The 17188-nt window shown below is 37.1% G+C and overlaps 2 protein-coding genes across 7 annotated transcripts in view; one reads left to right on the top strand and one right to left on the bottom strand.

Annotated features, from left to right (window-relative positions):
- Positions 1-3566: 3566 nt before the first annotated feature.
- On the top strand, positions 3567-9892 carry LOC134675541 (uncharacterized). 2 transcript variants are annotated; one of them, XM_063533804.1, is made up of 5 exons: positions 3567-5140; positions 5288-5421; positions 6262-6499; positions 7828-7882; positions 9865-9892. In XM_063533804.1, the coding sequence occupies exons 2-5, from the start codon at positions 5309-5311 to the stop codon at positions 9870-9872; spliced, it is 414 nt and encodes a 137-aa protein (XP_063389874.1). In that variant the 5' UTR covers positions 3567-5140; positions 5288-5308; the 3' UTR covers positions 9873-9892. The 2 variants fall into 2 exon arrangements, with proteins under 2 accessions (XP_063389874.1, XP_063389873.1); XM_063533803.1 differs by lacking the exons at positions 3567-5140; positions 9865-9892 and having other exon boundaries at positions 5162-5421; positions 7828-8349.
- A 3150-nt stretch (positions 9893-13042) lies between these two features.
- Positions 13043-17188, bottom strand: part of LOC134675616 (uncharacterized) — a 32252-nt gene continuing 28106 nt past the window's right edge. For all 5 annotated transcript variants that reach the window (XM_063533939.1, XM_063533938.1, XM_063533943.1 and 2 more), the window contains 4 exons: positions 17040-17125; positions 15856-16441; positions 14577-15531; positions 13043-13154 (listed from right to left, as the gene is read on the bottom strand). In XM_063533939.1, coding sequence (XP_063390009.1) covers positions 13075-13154; positions 14577-15531; positions 15856-16441; positions 17040-17125 — 1707 coding nt within the window. In that variant the 3' untranslated portion in view covers positions 13043-13074. The remainder of the gene's footprint in view (positions 13155-14576; positions 15532-15855; positions 16442-17039; positions 17126-17188) is intronic.

Genomic DNA, 17188 nt, shown 5'->3' on the forward strand with positions numbered 1-17188 from the left:
ACCGTCTGATAAGGTAACACTTTGATTCGGTAACCGTATCAGATACGGTTAACCTCTGTTACCGGTAACCGAAATAAAAACCCAGTCTATTCAGTTACCTCATTATAAAGTTTTTGACCAGTTCAAACGATTGTAATCTTTATGCACACTTAAATTCAAGTTGTTATTGAATAACCGAGGTTGGCATGAGCGATCTATGAAGCCTCCAGCATAAACAAGTTTTTTTGCCGTTCCTCTGTTTATCTTTATATCTACCTGTGTGGTGTGTTCTTATTATAAATCTTATTATATTATAAATAAAAGAAATAAAGTAAAATAAATAAATAATGTAAATAAAAGTATTTAAATAAAATAAATAATATAAATAAAATACAAAATAAATAAAATAAATAAAGTAAAAGAAATAAATAATGTAAATAAAAGTAATTAAATAAAATAAATAATATAAATAAAATACAAAATAAATAAAATAAATAAAATAAATAAAATAAATAAAATAAATAAAATAAATAAAATAAATAAAATAAATAAAATAAATAAAATAAATAAAATAAATAAAATAAATAAAATAAATAAAATAAATAAAATAAATAAAATAAATAAAATAAATAAAATAAATAAAATAAATAAAATAAATAAAATAAATAAAATAAATAAAATAAATAAAATAAATAAAATAAATAAAATAAATAAAATAAATAAAATAAATAAAATAAATAAAATAAATAAAATAAATAAAATAAATAAAATAAATAAAATAAATAAAATAAATAAAATAAATAAAATAAATAAAATAAATAAAATAAATAAAATAAATAAAATAAATAAAATAAATAAAATAAATAAAATAAATAAAATAAATAAAATAAATAAAATAAATAAAATAAATAAAATAAATAAAATAAATAAAATAAATAAAATAAATAAAATAAATAAAATAAATAAAATAAATAAAATAAATAAAATAAATAAAATAAATAAAATAAATAAAATAAATAAAATAAATAAAATAAATAAAATAAATAAAATAAATAAAATAAATAAAATAAATAAAATAAATAAAATAAATAAAATAAATAAAATAAATAAAATAAATAAAATAAATAAAATAAATAAAATAAATAAAATAAATAAAATAAATAAAATAAATAAAATAAATAAAATAAATAAAATAAATAAAATAAATAAAATAAATAAAATAAATAAAATAAATAAAATAAATAAAATAAATAAAATAAATAAAATAAATAAAATAAATAAAATAAATAAATTAAATAAAATAAATAAAATAAATAAAATAAATAAAATAAATAAAATAAATAAAATAAAATGAATAAAAAAAATCAAGTAAATCAAGTAAATAAAATAAATAAGATACATTAAATAAATAATATATAAAATAAATAAAATAAGTACTCCCGGTCCTGTAATAATAAAATTATAGGTCGTCAGTCAATACTGACATCAGGAACATGTTTTCGAACCTCTGGGAACCTCAGATATCGAATTTAAGTCCAGTAAGTAAGTCCCAAAAACTTTTAGGGACCTATGGTCGACATCGATTACGAATATGAACTTAATCGGCCAATTTCGAAAAATGTCCCAAAAAGGGACATCAGTCAATACTGACATCAGGAACATGTTTTCGAACCTCTGGGAACCTCAGATATCGAATTTAAGTCCAGTAAGTAAGTCCCAAAAACTTACACCTTTGAAAAGTAATCTTAGGGACTATGGTTAATCTAGATTGAGAATTGATTTAATCCGAATTGAGGATTGATGCGTTAATTCAAATTGATTCAATCGGATTGCCGCGTCAATCAGAATTGATTCAATTCGAATTGATCAATCCGGATTGATCAATTCGGATTGACGCGTCAATTCGATTGATCAATCCGGATTGATTTAGTTCAGATTGATGCCAACACTGATTTACACAGATTTAACACATTCACTGCCAACGTTAGCATTATGCTCGTAGCCGATCCCAGCATTTTTCCGCTATGTAGAGGAAAGCGACTCAATGTGTTGAATCACAACAAATTGCATTTAGCAGTTTACAGATGTATAAAATTTACCGTGATTTTAGAAAGTTTTAAATGATATACTATTTTATTTATAAACTTACTGCAAGCCTTTCAAGCAATGTAATTTCGCCGGTACAAGTTACAAAAGCATTTATTATTTGTGAAAAAAAGAGATAATCTAAAAAAATCATAAGTTTCTGGAACTGGCATTCTCAAGTCTAAAAATAATGCTGGTAAGTAGTTTTTATTTTCACATTTTTACTTTCCTATCAAATATATCTGAATATAAATGCGACTTTTACTTTGTAAAGTTTATTCTTATATTATGAGACAGTTTTATCATACCTACTACAGATGAAGTGCATAATTATTTTCCTTCGTATTTTCACGGAAACGCACGAACGTGTCTTGCTATTTCAATCAGTCGGTACAAAAAGTAATAAGGTTGACTGAAGTGGCATGACAAATACGAACGTTTCCGATAAAATACGATGGAAAATAATCATGCGCTACATTTGTACCTAACAATTTAAACCAAGAAATAATTTATTAATACTTGTCCTTATAATTTTCAGAATAAAAACGCCGACGCTCGGGAGCCCCTAGTGTGGAGTGGCCCTTATCTAAACTACGGTGGCTAACTGTACTTTTCTTTCCACAGGCAACTAATACTCAACGAGACAATTCTAACAACCCCAAACAATTAATTTGTGTGCAGTTCCCATAGTTGCAGTCGGGTTGTAGTCCGTCTGTATCGGCCCTAAGTCACTGAAGTTTGTATGAAAATTTGCTTATCTTTATTTATAATTTTAGCAGTTCCCAGCAATAGTAACACTAAAGGCGCCATTCATTACTTACGTTAGACCATCGCAAACCGCCGGAGCGCAGCGCAGATCACCGAGGAGGACTCGCAACGACACGACACGAGGATCACTTCGGCGCAGGTCTGGGGATGCCGCGGCATGCCGCTGCATGTACTCTATCACAAGGGATCAGTGAATAGTGACTAGTGTGCACGAGTTCTCCCCCGTCGTCCCGGCGCACTCGGGAGGCCTTATCAGGTTGTTTTATCAAAGTTCCCATGGCCACCTTCTGGCTCCATCATCAGATCAGCTCCATGTCCTCATGATATTGCATTATCATCCGATTTACATATGGGGTAATTCCCCAGTAACTGGCCACCCTAAACTAAAAATTAATTTTATTCACCTATAAACAGAATTCATTTTCGTATAAGGTGGCTAGTTATTGAAGGCTGGCCAGTTATTGATCCTTATACTAATTAATTCTGTGTATACTTTGAATAGAATTCATTTAACTGTATACAAAATTTCATTAAATTTCAGCTCAATCAGGAAGTGGGTCAAATTTAGCTACATTTTATTCAAGTCTTCCTACATTTGACCTGCACTAGCATACTAACAGGGCAAGTTAAAATAAAGGTATCGTCTTGGGTCGTCCCATTCGTTTTTCGTCAAGTTCTTAAATTAGTCCTATTCTGCTTTCGTCACTCATTCGACATTCATCACAATCGTCGGTGGCTTTCAATGTAGTGAGTGACGAAAGCAGAATAGGACTAATTTAAGAACTTGACGAAAAACTAATGGGACGACCCAAGACGATACCAAAATTTCAGCTCAATCGGGAAGTGGGTCAAATATAGCTTCCAAGATTTGACCTACACTAGCATACTAACAGGGCAAGTTAAAACAAAAACTTGATAATTTTTTTTTTAATGTCCGTTTATTTCAGTCTTTTCTTCGGGATTTACTGCGGGCCGTCCAGTTTCTTATATCTAGTGAGGTAAGACGCTGCAGCTGCACCACGGCTGGAACAAACAATAGATTTCATTAACCTTTTGGACGCCAATGACAGCTATATCCGCACCGCAGGTTCAACGCCAAAGACTAATTAATCGGCCACAGACCACAGAGCAACATAGACCTACGTGCATATGCATAAAGTTCAATTTCAGTTTTGACACTTGGTGACGTGGCGTCCGCGTGACAGCTTTTGTGTTTGACACGGCGTCGAAAAGGTTAAGCCTGGCCGCACGTTCGGAATTTTCATTCGGTGTCCGTACGGAATGACAGGCAGGAACGGGACGTCGCTCTACAAATTCATAGCTGAATATCCGCATCTATAACTCGTCCCCTATCAGGGCTATAACCGCGGAAATCAAAGTTCCCAAATTGCGAGCATATTTCTCTCACTCTAATTATACCTTCATTGGACTAAAAGAGAAAGATCCCAGCAATTTGCGAATTTCAGTTTTCCCTCAGTCCCTCTGGACTCAGGAGACGCATATTACAGATGCGTTTTGTTAGAGAGTGAGTCTTCTGTACTTAGTAGTATTATTTATTCTGTGGTCATGTGCCCTTCCGACAGGCGTGGCTCACTCCGCGATTTCGTCGCTTTGCTAGTTAGCTAAAAGTACATCCGTTCCAACCCAATTTTGGGGAAAGTCATAAGCTGCGCGTGGCGCTATCGCCACCTAGCGGCCATATCTGTGTTGATCGTAACAGACGCGTTTTGTTAGAGAGTGAGTCGTCTGTACCTAGTACTATTATTTATTCTATGCTTCCGATCCAAGGAAAGAAATCAATCTGATATATACTGCGTCAAGCAGATCTTGTCAGTAGAAAAAGGCGGCAAATTTGAAAAACGTAGGCGCGAAAGGATATAGTCCCATAGAAAATTTGAATTTCGCGCCTTTTTCTACTGACAAGATTTGCTTGACCATCTATAGGTACTTATTTTCCAAGACGTGTGTTTCTGATCTCTACACCTGCAAAGTCTGTCTGTCCGTCGTCTGTCAGCCGCATAGAATTGCGGATTCTAGGTCTATGGTCAGCCCCTTTGCAAAATATCAAATCGGGTAGTGTGCACACCATTACTTGATTTGATCAGACAATTTAATCAGATTGGGGAAAAATTGTTCCCGTCTAGATTGTCCTTAATAAAAAAAACTTGAAGTTTGACAGCTTTGACATTGACACTGACAGTTTGTATTTGTATGCAACGTATGATGAACGTATGCAATTTTGTCAATGTAATATTTTCTGTAATTTCTCCACCATTCAATTACTTTTTCGGTACAGTCACCAGCAATAGTATGTTACTCTTCGAAGACCGCAAAAATATGTGACACGCGCTTATGGCTCTACAAATAAGATCGTATCAGATGTTTTTGCGGCCTTTGTCGTGTAACATATTATTGCAGGTGACTGTACATTGTTTAAAATATTGTACCTGTACAGTTTTTACAAATAAAGCTCGCCATGGACTACCACAATAGTTCCCGCAAGTGTGTTAAATGCGGAACATCACGTAATCAAGACAATACAATCACTACACACCGATTCCCTCTCCCGGGAACAAATAATATTTTAAGGTAAGAAAACCACTTCTTAATACTTACACAATCTAAACATAAAACTAAACTTAAATATAAGCAAAATAATAAAGACAGAAAAAAAAAGAATTAAACTAATTAACTAAAACTACCTAAAAAGTAAAAAAAAAAACCGACAAATAAAAAATTGGCCCCAGGTCCGTGCCCTCCGGTAGGGTGCCCAGAAGGCTGGCGGCGTTACCTCGCTGTACGGCAACGCCGATGCGTTGGGCGAGGTAAGCTCCAGCCTTCCGGTCACCCGTTGCGTCTATAAGGCGCTTGGCCAACTCCTTCTTAATGCATACATTAAAACATCTGAGTTGGACTAACGTGATAGTGGTCCTTGGGGTCGACAATTATTGTATGAATACCTACCAACTTTATCTTAACCAACTATTGTTAGATACCATAAAATGTAGTAATGACTATTAAATAAAGGCGTATTTTGTATGTAACTAACATATGAAGTAAACTAATATAGGTATTAAGTAGATCTATGTAAACATTTAAATCTTCTCGGGGCAGAGGTGTACGGTTGGAGCCGGTTTAGGTTTATTTGACGTTCATAAGCGCATTGTACAGTAAACGGTAAAAATATGGGTGTAGACAACTTACTCAAAAATATGTCCCATAGTGCTTAATTCACTGACATAAGAGTTATGGGACATATTTTTGTAATGATTTGTACAATATATTTTTACCGTTGACTGTAATATGCCTACTTGAATAAACCTTTTTTTTTTGTTTTTTTTTTTATTGGATTTTTTAGTAACATGCGCCATTCTAAAAATGCCAACTTTTGTACACAGCTTGCCAATAGTGTTTCTATTTTTTTTATAGGGCAATGGTGTGGGCTACATATTGCTGGCCGGATGAAGACTGGTCTAGCATAAAGACTCTGACGGCACTCTATTATAAGCACAGAGTGCTCTGTAGCAAACATTTTCGAGATGATATGTATATTGACAATGCCAAGAAACGCCTCTCCAAACATGCAGTACCGGGAACGAAGGAATATGTAGCCAATATATTGCAGTCATTGAAGGCCAAAATATCAGTAGATTCAGTAGTACAACAGGTAAGAAAACAAAAGTAAAAAAGTAAAATGAATAATTTTGAATAGGTCCACACAGAACAAGCGGCCTCACCAGGAAATTGCAGCAAGTAGCTTGGTCAGTGAAACATGCCTCGCTCGAGGCAATGCAGCCTTGAGCTGCTATATAGTGTGTTTACTTTTCCTGAGGCATGTCTACACAGACCTCTGTCAGCAGCTCTCTGCTTGGTGCAGTAATCCAATCGGCTAGTTCTATGTGAACCCACTTTTTCAGAATGATTTACTTTACCTGTAATAGTTAAAATAAAAATGGTTAGCATTTATGACACCTAACCATTTTTATGAAATCAGTGGCCACGCCAGCGTAACGTGAACTAATCTAGCCGTGGGCGAAATCACATCAGCAAGGCCCTTTTCTTTCGCAGTGCCCTAAAGGGCCTCGCGCAAGGCCTCCCTTGGCGCGCGAGGCCGTGGGCGACGACCCACTTCGCCCACGCCTAGCTACGCCACTGTAACCACAACTTACTTGACTCACCATATACCTAGTACATGCCACAGAATAACTAATAGTACTACCTACATGCCATGTCTAATAATCATTACGCATTGTCTTTCTGTCATATGTACAGTCAGCAGCAGAAGTTGCTAAGAGGGCCAGATGTTTAAAATTATCTTGACGTGACTTTATTGTTAAGAGAATGAGTGGTGTCAAGGTATTTTTGAACACCTTGCCCGCTTAGCAACTTCTGCTGCTGACTGTACATGCTGTACTGCATCTGTGTGTCAACGGTTTTTGAGAAGCAATGTAACCAACCATTATTACGGTATTATTCATCACATCACATCACAATCAATATTAATCTACACGGTGTAACATGAGGAAACCGAATAATTTTAACCACGCATTTCTGAGGTCAAAACAAGTAAAAAATGTAATATGAGTTCAGGTCAATTTCGCCAAAAAAAAAATTTTTTTTGTTTTGTTTTTTCAATTTTTTTAATGTATTTGTACATAAAAAATAAATGTTATTGGTAAACTTGTCACTTAAAATTAATTTTTACATTTTTTTTTCGTAGAACCTACTTTTTGCAAAGTGTTACTTGTCACTTTTTGACATCTATCAATAAGGATATTTAGACCACGTCCCATAGCAGCAACATCACCATCAAAAAGGCCTTTTACACTATGTAACAATAAAAACTTGTTATTTTTTAATTAATAATATCTCTGAAACTAGGCGAATTTCAAAAAAGTTTATAGGACATTTTTGTCACTAAAAAGGATCAGGAATACGCTGTTAAAATTATTCGGTTTACTCATGTTACACCGTGTATAATAAATAATATTTCAGGTCAAGTTGTCACTTCAACATCCTGCAGCTGGGAGTACGACCAATCTCCGCTATTGTAAGTATTAATTTGTTTTTATGCCACTATTATATAGTGTATTTACACGAATTTAACAAATTCACTGCCGAACGTTAGCGTCATGCTCGTAGCCGATCCCAGCATTTTTCCGCTATGTAGAGGAAAGTGACTCAATGTGTTGAATCACAACAAATTGCATTTAGCAGTTTACAGATATAAATAAATTACCGTAATTTTACACATTTTTAAGTGAGATAAACTTACTGCAAGCCTTTCAGGCAATATAATTTCGCCGGTACAAGTTACAAAAAGCATTTATCATTCATGAAAAAAAGAGATGAAAAAAAAATCACTAGTTTCTGGAACTGGCATTCTCAAGTCTAAAAATTAATGCTGGTAAGTATAGTTTTTATTTTTACCTTTTTACTTAAATGCGACTTTGTAAAGTTTATTCCTATTTTATGAGACAGTAAGGTCAGTATTATACCTACTACAGATGTAGTGCATAGTAGATATGAGCGCCGATAGGCATTTAGCCGGCGGCGGCGCGCCGGTCAAAATCGGTCGGCGGCGGCGGCGAATCGGCGGCGTGGCCTTGAAACACCTTTGATTAATGAAAAAAATAATTCAAACCAAAATTTTACCGAAAATACATGTTTTTGCTGTAAGAAAGTGATAAAATAAGTGCATTTTTCAATTTCAAGCAAAATGTATTGAATAAAGGGACGATTTTTTTTTATATAGTATAAACGATATCGCGCAGCATCAGAGGCAGTTTTAACCTTGGCGAGGTCCTGGCCGGAAGATCTTTGCGTGGCCCTTATCTTTTGTGCTAACTAAAAAGTAGCGGATTGACTGTATCAGGGCAACGTCTGGTCGACAGTCCAAAGAGCCGGAGTGAGGAAATTAAGCTCCATCATTAACCAATATCGACCCAACAAACCGAATTATGTCAAAAAGTGAGGCCCAAGGCCGAGATCCACCTAACACCGAAGACCTGATTCCGGCACCTTCCCATGCGAGGCCAGATGCTGAGCTGCAGGTAAGCTTACAGCTTAGAATCAAACACCAAGCGTGAGCTTGGCTGACGGCCGAATGCGCGGAGCGCCGACTACGGCGCGCTTCTGTGCGAGGCCGAAGGCCAAGCTGCAAGAGAGCAGTGCTTGGAATTGAACTATTAGTCCAGTGTAAGTAAGTTCGAAGGCCGATAAAGACCGAGGCCGATAAAGACCGAGGCCATAGTGTTAAAGACCTGGAGCTAAGATCGGAGAAGAACCAACATTTAGGCTCCAAATAGGGCCGAAAACTTGGAGGTTCATATAGCGCCCAATGGCCACCTTTGGGCGTGAAAGCACTTAATATCTGAAATGAACCCCCCTTTACAGCTTTTAAACACATTCAACCATGCTTGCAATGGTTAAATTAGCGGTGAATGACGGATGAGCTAGCCAGCTGGCAAAATTAGTCATTTCGTTGCCCTAACATTAGTAGCGCGGTTACCAAACAAAAAAGTTTGAATTTTCCATCGATATTTTTGAATTATATGGACCTAAAATACCTTTTGAATGTCTATAAGCTATTAAGACTGGCCCGTTAACGATTTAAACTAGATAAAATATATATTATCTGATTCTGAAAGTAGTATTATCTAACAAGGTCACGCCGATGCCACGCCGATAGCCTAGTGTCGGCGGCGGCGCGCCGGCGCGGCGCTCATATCTAGTGCATAGTGATTTTCGTTCGTATTTTCACGGAAACGCACGAACGTGTCTTCCTATTTCAGTCAGTCTCGGTACAAAAAGTACTAAGGTTGACTGAAGTGGCATGACAAATACGAACGTTTCCGATAAAATACGAAGGAAAACAATTATGCACTACATCTGTACCTACCTATATAACAATTAAAACCAAGAAATAATTTATTAATACTTGTCCTTATAATTTTCAGAATGAAAACGCCACCCTCGGGAGCCGCTAGTGTGAGGTGGCCCTTATCGCTAACAGTACTTTTCTTTCCACAGGCAATTAGTCAACGAGACAATTCTAACAACCCCAAACACAGGTCATGCACTACATCTGTACCTATCTAACAATTAAACCAAGAATAAATTTATGAATACTTGTCCTTATAGTTTTCAGAATAAAAACGCCGACGCTCGGGAGCCCCTAGTGTGGAGTGGCCCTTATCTATAGTTCGTTTTTTTAAGCATTAGAAATAAGGTAAACAATCTTGATGTGTATTTTTGAATTGAAAAACACATTTTAAAAATAAGTTACGGCAAATATGTAACAACAATGAATTTAACCTTTTGGCCGCCGGACCTAGTCCGCAAAGACGCTCACTCACACGCCAGAGCAAATTTTAAGTAAACAACTAATAAAAAGTTTAGGGATTGCAAATAGTGTTATCGATATTTACAATTTATGGTAAAAAACTAAAAATCTTTTCAATTTAGCTTTGTTCTTATCCAGCTTTAATTTATTTCCAAATTGCCAAAATTAAACATATGTTTTACACCCGAAAATGTTTAAAACATAGGGATTTATAATCAAAAACAACCACTAAACAATGTCGATTCAAGACGTAATATCGCCGCACTAGGCTGTACGAGAAGTCTTTTATACAAGACAACGGCGCGCATGGACTGCCCGCAGTGCAGACCTACAAGGACTGTTTCCGCGCGGATTAAGTAATAATAGCCTCTAGGTCAACGGCGTAAGCGCTTGTCGGTACGTAAACTTTATTAGCGTAACGTTAAAGCCGCGCATCATGTGTCGATAACGTAAATATACCGGAACTGTTTTGGTGAAAATTACACGTGGGTTGAATTTTCAATGAGTGAAGAAATTATTCCGGAATTAGAATCATTCATTATAATTTCAGTTTGGTTTACATTAATATACTAAAATCTTACCAAATTAACGACGAATTGTTACAAAAAAATAACACATTGATGTCAATGTTAGATAGGTACTTACTTTTAACAAAAAACTAAAGTCTGATAAATAGGTATGTCCATCTGTACTAGTCTTATACGAAGCGGTCGCTGAGGTTTATCCCTTCCCACTACGACGCTATCAGCTCAAAATAAAATCAATTATTTATTTTATTTTTTTATTTATCTTTTCTGCAATTAGTCAACAATCCACAAGGGGAAATTTACTTGTCTGACCCTAGTTTTAACAGCTAAAGAAGCTGCCTGAACTTTACATATAGTTATTATGCCCATCTGTCTCTCGTTTCACGTATTCTAGTAAGTAATTACCTACTCTTTACCAACAATTGGCGATTAACAAGGTTTCAAATACTTAAATAAAAACATATTTCTGACTTTATTTTACTTTGAATATTCCCATATCGAGTTAACATTCCCATCCCTAGCTGTCTTGTATACAAGACAACGGCGTCGAGGGACATAAAAAACGTTGAAATTTGGAGCAATTTTTTTAAATGCCTTATTATAAAAGAATGGATTTACATATTTTTTTAAAATGCAAATAAATGAAAAAACAAAGACCTAAAATATGAACAAGAGTGTAAAAGAATTTGCAATTGTTATTATTTTCACATTAACGGAGTGGTTGAATTTGTGTCTTGTATACAAGACGACGGCGCCAGCGTATCGTTTTCTCGTTGTCTTGTATACCGGACAACGGCGGTCAAAGGGTTAATACGATCTTTTATATTCTTCTGCTTTCATAAGTAATAGTTAATGATTTTTAAAAACGCTTTTTTTAATTAAAAGACATGTCAAGATCGCTTATCTTCTTACAAGTTCTTTCTAAAGCCTGACAACAGTTTATTTGACCCTCGCCATTTTGCGGATTTTCAATGGTACTAATTTCTTTTACTGGCAACAAGTACTCTTTGACAACGAACGTTGGATGTCATCGAATGTCACCGATGTAAACAAATAGAAAATATCTACGAATATATTCAAATATAAACAGTTTTATTACAAAAATGACAAAAAAATATTCCAAAGATGTGAAAAAAATTGTAGTGAATGCAATCAAATACTTACAGCTTCAAAAAGACGAAGGATTACATAGCATTCCAATAAACAATGTTTTAAAGTTGGTTATTGACATGACCGGTATTGACGTTTTATAGTGCGGTTGTATTGAACTGGTTATCGTATCGTGTAGGAAGTAACTCAAGAAAATTGGAGCAATTGCTGTGACCATGTAAAAAAAAATTGAAGATGATTATAGGAATAAAGGTCCTATAATCGAATTGGAGACTGAACGTTTTATAATCGAGGTTAGTGGTCCTGAAAGCGACACAACATCTGATGAAAATCAGACTTCGTCAGAGTCAAAAAACGAAGAATATATAAATATTGAATAATTAGAATCAGATTTTGACGAATAGGTAAATTGAAAGAACCGAATTCTCTGTAAGCAATGTTTCTGACATTTACGAGTATCAACATGAAGCCAATGCCCACTACCCCAACTATACATGAAGTACGCACATTATTACCATACGTAAGCTGTTTGCAGCGACACTATCTCAGGGTTAAATAAACCGTTGTCAGGCTATAAATGCTAAAAAAACGAACTATAAACTACGGTGGCTAACGGTACTATTCTTTCCACAGGCAACTAATACTCAACGAGACAATTCTAACAACCCCAAACAGTTCATTTGTGTTGTTATATCAAGAGTTCCCATAGTCACCTCCTGGCTCCATCATCAGATCAGCTCTATATCCTCATGATATTGCATCGGATTTATGGCCAAAAAATAAGTGCATTCCTGTTGCCAGGAAGGTTTTAGAATTATACAGAGCCACTTTTACTATAGGACCAACCCCGAAATTGCGAAAAAAAAATTTACCCTCCCATTATAAAATGGACCATCCAAAATCTATGACACAGCCAAATTTTTTTTTCGCGATTCCTGTGTTGGTCCCATAGTAAAAGTTGCTCAGTATAATCCCAAACCTCCCTGGTAAGAGCGGTTTCGCACTACGTCCGATCCGAATCCGATCCTTACCATAGAAAAGTTCTACGGTTATTACGGACAATATTTTCACGGGTCCGGATCGGACGTAGTGCGAAACCGCTCTACCGGGAATGTACTTATTTTTTGCCAACCTGTATATGTATATCAAATTTCAGCTCAATCGGAAATCGGGAAGCGAGTCAAATTTAGCTTCCAAGATTTGAGCTACAAACAGGGCAAATAAAAATAAAAGCGTGTAAAAAATAGGTTGTAGTTTATTTCAGTCTTTTCTTCGGGATTTACTGCGGGCCGTCCAGTTTCTTATATCTAGTGAGGTAAGACGCTGCAGCTGCACCACGGCTGGAACAAACAATAGATTTCGTTAACCTTTTGGACGCCAATGACTGCTATATCCGCACCGCAGGTTCAACGCCAGACTGTTTAAGGGGCATTCCACGAGACTGTCGCTTACACAACGCTTTTGCCTTGTATGGCAGCTACCTCAATAAAATACGTGAATCTCGAGAATATACTGCCAATTTGTTAACCAAGTCATGAAATATTACCTGACCCAATATCGCTTACTCAGCATTTCCAGAAGTATTAGAAGAATTGCGTTATGTAAGCGTGGAAGGCCCCTTAATCGGTCACAGACCACAGAGCAACATAGACCTACGTGCATATGCATAAAGTTCAATTTCAGTTCTGACGCTTCGGTGACGTGGCGTCCGCGTGACAGCTTTTGTTTGACACGGCGTCGAAAAGGTTAAGCCTGGCCGCAGACGTTTGGAATTTTCATTCGGTTTCTGTACGGAATGACCGGTGGGAACGGGGCGTCGCTCTACAAATGCATAGCTGCCTGCTGTCTCTCTTGCACATGTCATTCCGTTCGGAAAATTCCGAACGTCTGCGGCCAGGCTACCCAAAAACCCTATAAAGTAAGGGCGCTAATCACGGAGAATTTCGTACACTAACCCGCTACTTCCTATCTCTATTGCGCGCGCGTAATTATATTGGTGTCCCGCTCGCACAGTGGTAATATAATTGTGCGCGTGCGATAGATAATTACACATAGGAACAGGCGGGTTAAAGTACGACATTTTCCTGCATACTTTAGTATCATTATTTTCCTCAAGCATGCTTCGAAGTATTGATAAGGTTCGTTATACATAAATAGGCTGCAAAATATGGGCTATGTATTATAGGTTGGTATTCCATCTGTCCTATTTCTTGGTCCATGTGCATTGCGTTGCGTCTCACTCTTACTAAGCAAAATATGAGACGCAAATACACATTGGACAAATAATTGGACAGGTAGAATACCACCCATAGCGACATCCAGTAGAATCGGATGCAGTGTGCCATGCTCTTAAGAGCTACACCAGACACAATGGCGTCAAACTTATCCTCCCGAGACCCAGAAGCACAGACAAAACATCCTCCAGCCTGAGCATAGTCGCGCTACCCACTCTGCCACGCATACGGTAGTTTTACTCCATGTTCGAGTCGAAAGTGTCTTTGTGTGACGTCCGTGTCTTTGAACGGACCAATCACGGCACGGGACTTCACTCACTCCCGCATTTTTGGCATCACCGGGTGCATGAAATAATTGCTCTAAACTCGGTCTAGAGGATTCCTAGTCTATATTTGAAATTGGAACCCCTAGTTATACAATAAAAGTTCAAAATAGATTTTGGAATATGTACAAAAAATTTTACGCAGCGACTCTTTGCATCGCGGGTTAAAAACAACTAAATATGAGCTCAATAAAACAAGACTTACCTTCTGATGGCGTTCGAACCATTTTTCTTTGACTTCCCGCAGTATTTCTTGCGTGTCTTGTTCTCCTAACAACTCCTTCAACGCTATCTGTCTCATCCATGGAATCTTCGTCTATTCGGTCTTGTTCATCTATTCTGAAATCTTCATCTAAATCGTCGTCGTCTATTTCACTTTCTTTGTCTTTACTAGAATCTTTTGATTCTGCATCATCTATTTCACTTTCATCTGATCTATCGTCATCCCGATTTTCTCTATCTAATCTATCTATTCTATTTTCCAAATCGTCGTTCCCTAAATCACTTTCTATATCTCCATCTAATTCTTTGCCTAAGATTCTATTTTCATCCTGATTCTCTTCATTTAAGCTACTATAAACTTCGTTTTCACTATCCAATACTTCTTCATCCAAAAACTCTACATCATCGTCTGAATTTATGATCACAGTTTCGTAGCGTTTGGGTCCTGAAGTAACTTTTAGTTCAGAAAAGCCAATGTTTTGTGGTACTAGGAGTAATGACCCTCTGGGATTGCTTTGTTGGGTCCTTATAAGAGTTGAACCTTTTGCAATGTTTTGAATCTTATCTTGCTTTAAGAGAGTCGGTTTTCCGAGTTCGACTTTTGTTTTTAGCCTTTTGAGAATATTAGGTCCTTTATGCACATTTTGTGGCATCAAAAGCTCGGTGGGTGAAGACTTTGAAAGAGTTTTTGACTGTCTGAGATCGCTAGATTGGATTTTTGGAAGAATTTGAGATCCTGTGCGATTACTAGGCATGGTATTCGGAGGTCTTAGGACAGCTTGTGATATTATGGTCGGTGGAATTCTTTTAAGAGTTTGGTGTTGGACATCACTAACTTTGGGGCTGGTTGTGGGGTATAATTTGTGGCCCGGTCGGATTTCCATGAGCCGAGGACGCTTGAAAGGATGGTGATGATCGACTGTTTCCTTGTTGACACGCTGTACATGAAATGGGAAAAAAACAATTAAATCCTTTTGAAACTCACTGACTAATGTACTAAAGTTAGTAAAATTAAACTGCACTGGTTTCTTAATATACTACTAGAACTCATGCAACTGTCGCGACTAGAACTCATGCAACGCGTGACATGTAAATCTTTCTCTTCCTTAAATTATGGTGCCTGCAATAAGCACACATGAAAATAACTTAAAGGTTAATTTTCTTATTAGATATATAAGTTTTTAAATTAAGATCATTATCTCAAAAATAAAAAAACAGACGGGGGCGTATTGCAGGCACCATATTGCCGGTGGTAAGCTTACCTTTTCGACTACGGCGTCGAGTCGGAGCTCCCTGGCTTCATTGTCGGGCCCCACAGCCTCATGATGAAGCTCCATCTCAGTGCCGGGCGCTGTGTTCTCGACTTGAAGCAACACGGCATCAGTGCCTCGCTCCACGGCCTCGAGGTAGAACTGCACGGCCTTGGGATGAGGTTCTACACCATCGAGATAGAATTGCACGGCTTCGGATTGGGGTTCTACGCCTTCGAGAGAGATTTGTATGGGTTGAGGGTCCTCGATGTGGGGTTCTACACCATCGAGATAAAATTGAACTGCCTCAGACTGGGGCTCAACACCCTCCTCTGCGCCCTCAACATAAAATTGAACGGCCTCGGTTTGGGTCTCTACGCCTTCGACAGAGTGCACGGCCTCAGAATGGGACTCGACGTTCTCGTGTTCGAGTTCCATACATAACTGCACAGCCTCGGAGTGGGGCTCCACGGACTCGGGTTGGGACTCTGCCTCGGAATCGGACTCTGTGGCGAGCGGGTCTTCCAAGTCGGGCGGCAGAGTGGGCGCGGGCGGAGATAAAGGCTCCTCCGGCTCCAGTTTCACTTCCACTTTCACACTGCAAATGTAACATCGAGTTATTACTACATGTAGAGAAGGTATGGCTTATTTATTATGGGGTATTTAATTGTCGCAATCTCAACCTGTAGGCGAGGGGAGCGGGGCGTGAACTACGCGACCAAAACATCGTAAACGTCGCATAATTCAAGGCGTTTACGCGTTTGGGTCGCGAGATTCACACCCCGCTTCCATATTGTGCTGCCGGCGGGCAACAACTCATGTCGCAAAATACTGGTTCTCTGTGCCGGTTTTTACGTAGTAATAATAGTTCAATGAAATATAATAAATTTATTTTTGGCTACCATCTTACGATTCGGTTTAGCATTAGTTACGTTTTCGCGCGCGACTCCATCTACTAGCGCGACTCCATACATCTAGCGCGACTTCAAGTATGGCCTCGCGCGCGAGAACGCAACTCATGCTATGTATAGCCCTAAACATCAGTAAAAGAAAGCTGAGTTTCAGACTCGAACTATCAAATCAAAAATAATTTATCTGACAGACAACAAAGGCCCATAGAAGGACCTTACCGACGAACATATACATTGGTGAAACCTAATTGTCTTCGTCCGTAAAAAAAATGTAGAAAAACATACCCATCAACATCAGTTCCATAGAGAGTCAGTAAGTTTTCTTTCTGCAACTGTTCTCGTATGACTAATAACACCGGCTGCGTTTGACTCTGTTGAAAAAAAGAATAGAGATACGGTGCATGTTTATTTGTCCCCACCGCGCCGGGCACAGA

Source organism: Cydia fagiglandana, chromosome 22 (genome assembly GCF_963556715.1).
Source record: "Cydia fagiglandana chromosome 22, ilCydFagi1.1, whole genome shotgun sequence".
Taxonomy (NCBI): Eukaryota; Metazoa; Arthropoda; class Insecta; order Lepidoptera; family Tortricidae; genus Cydia; species Cydia fagiglandana.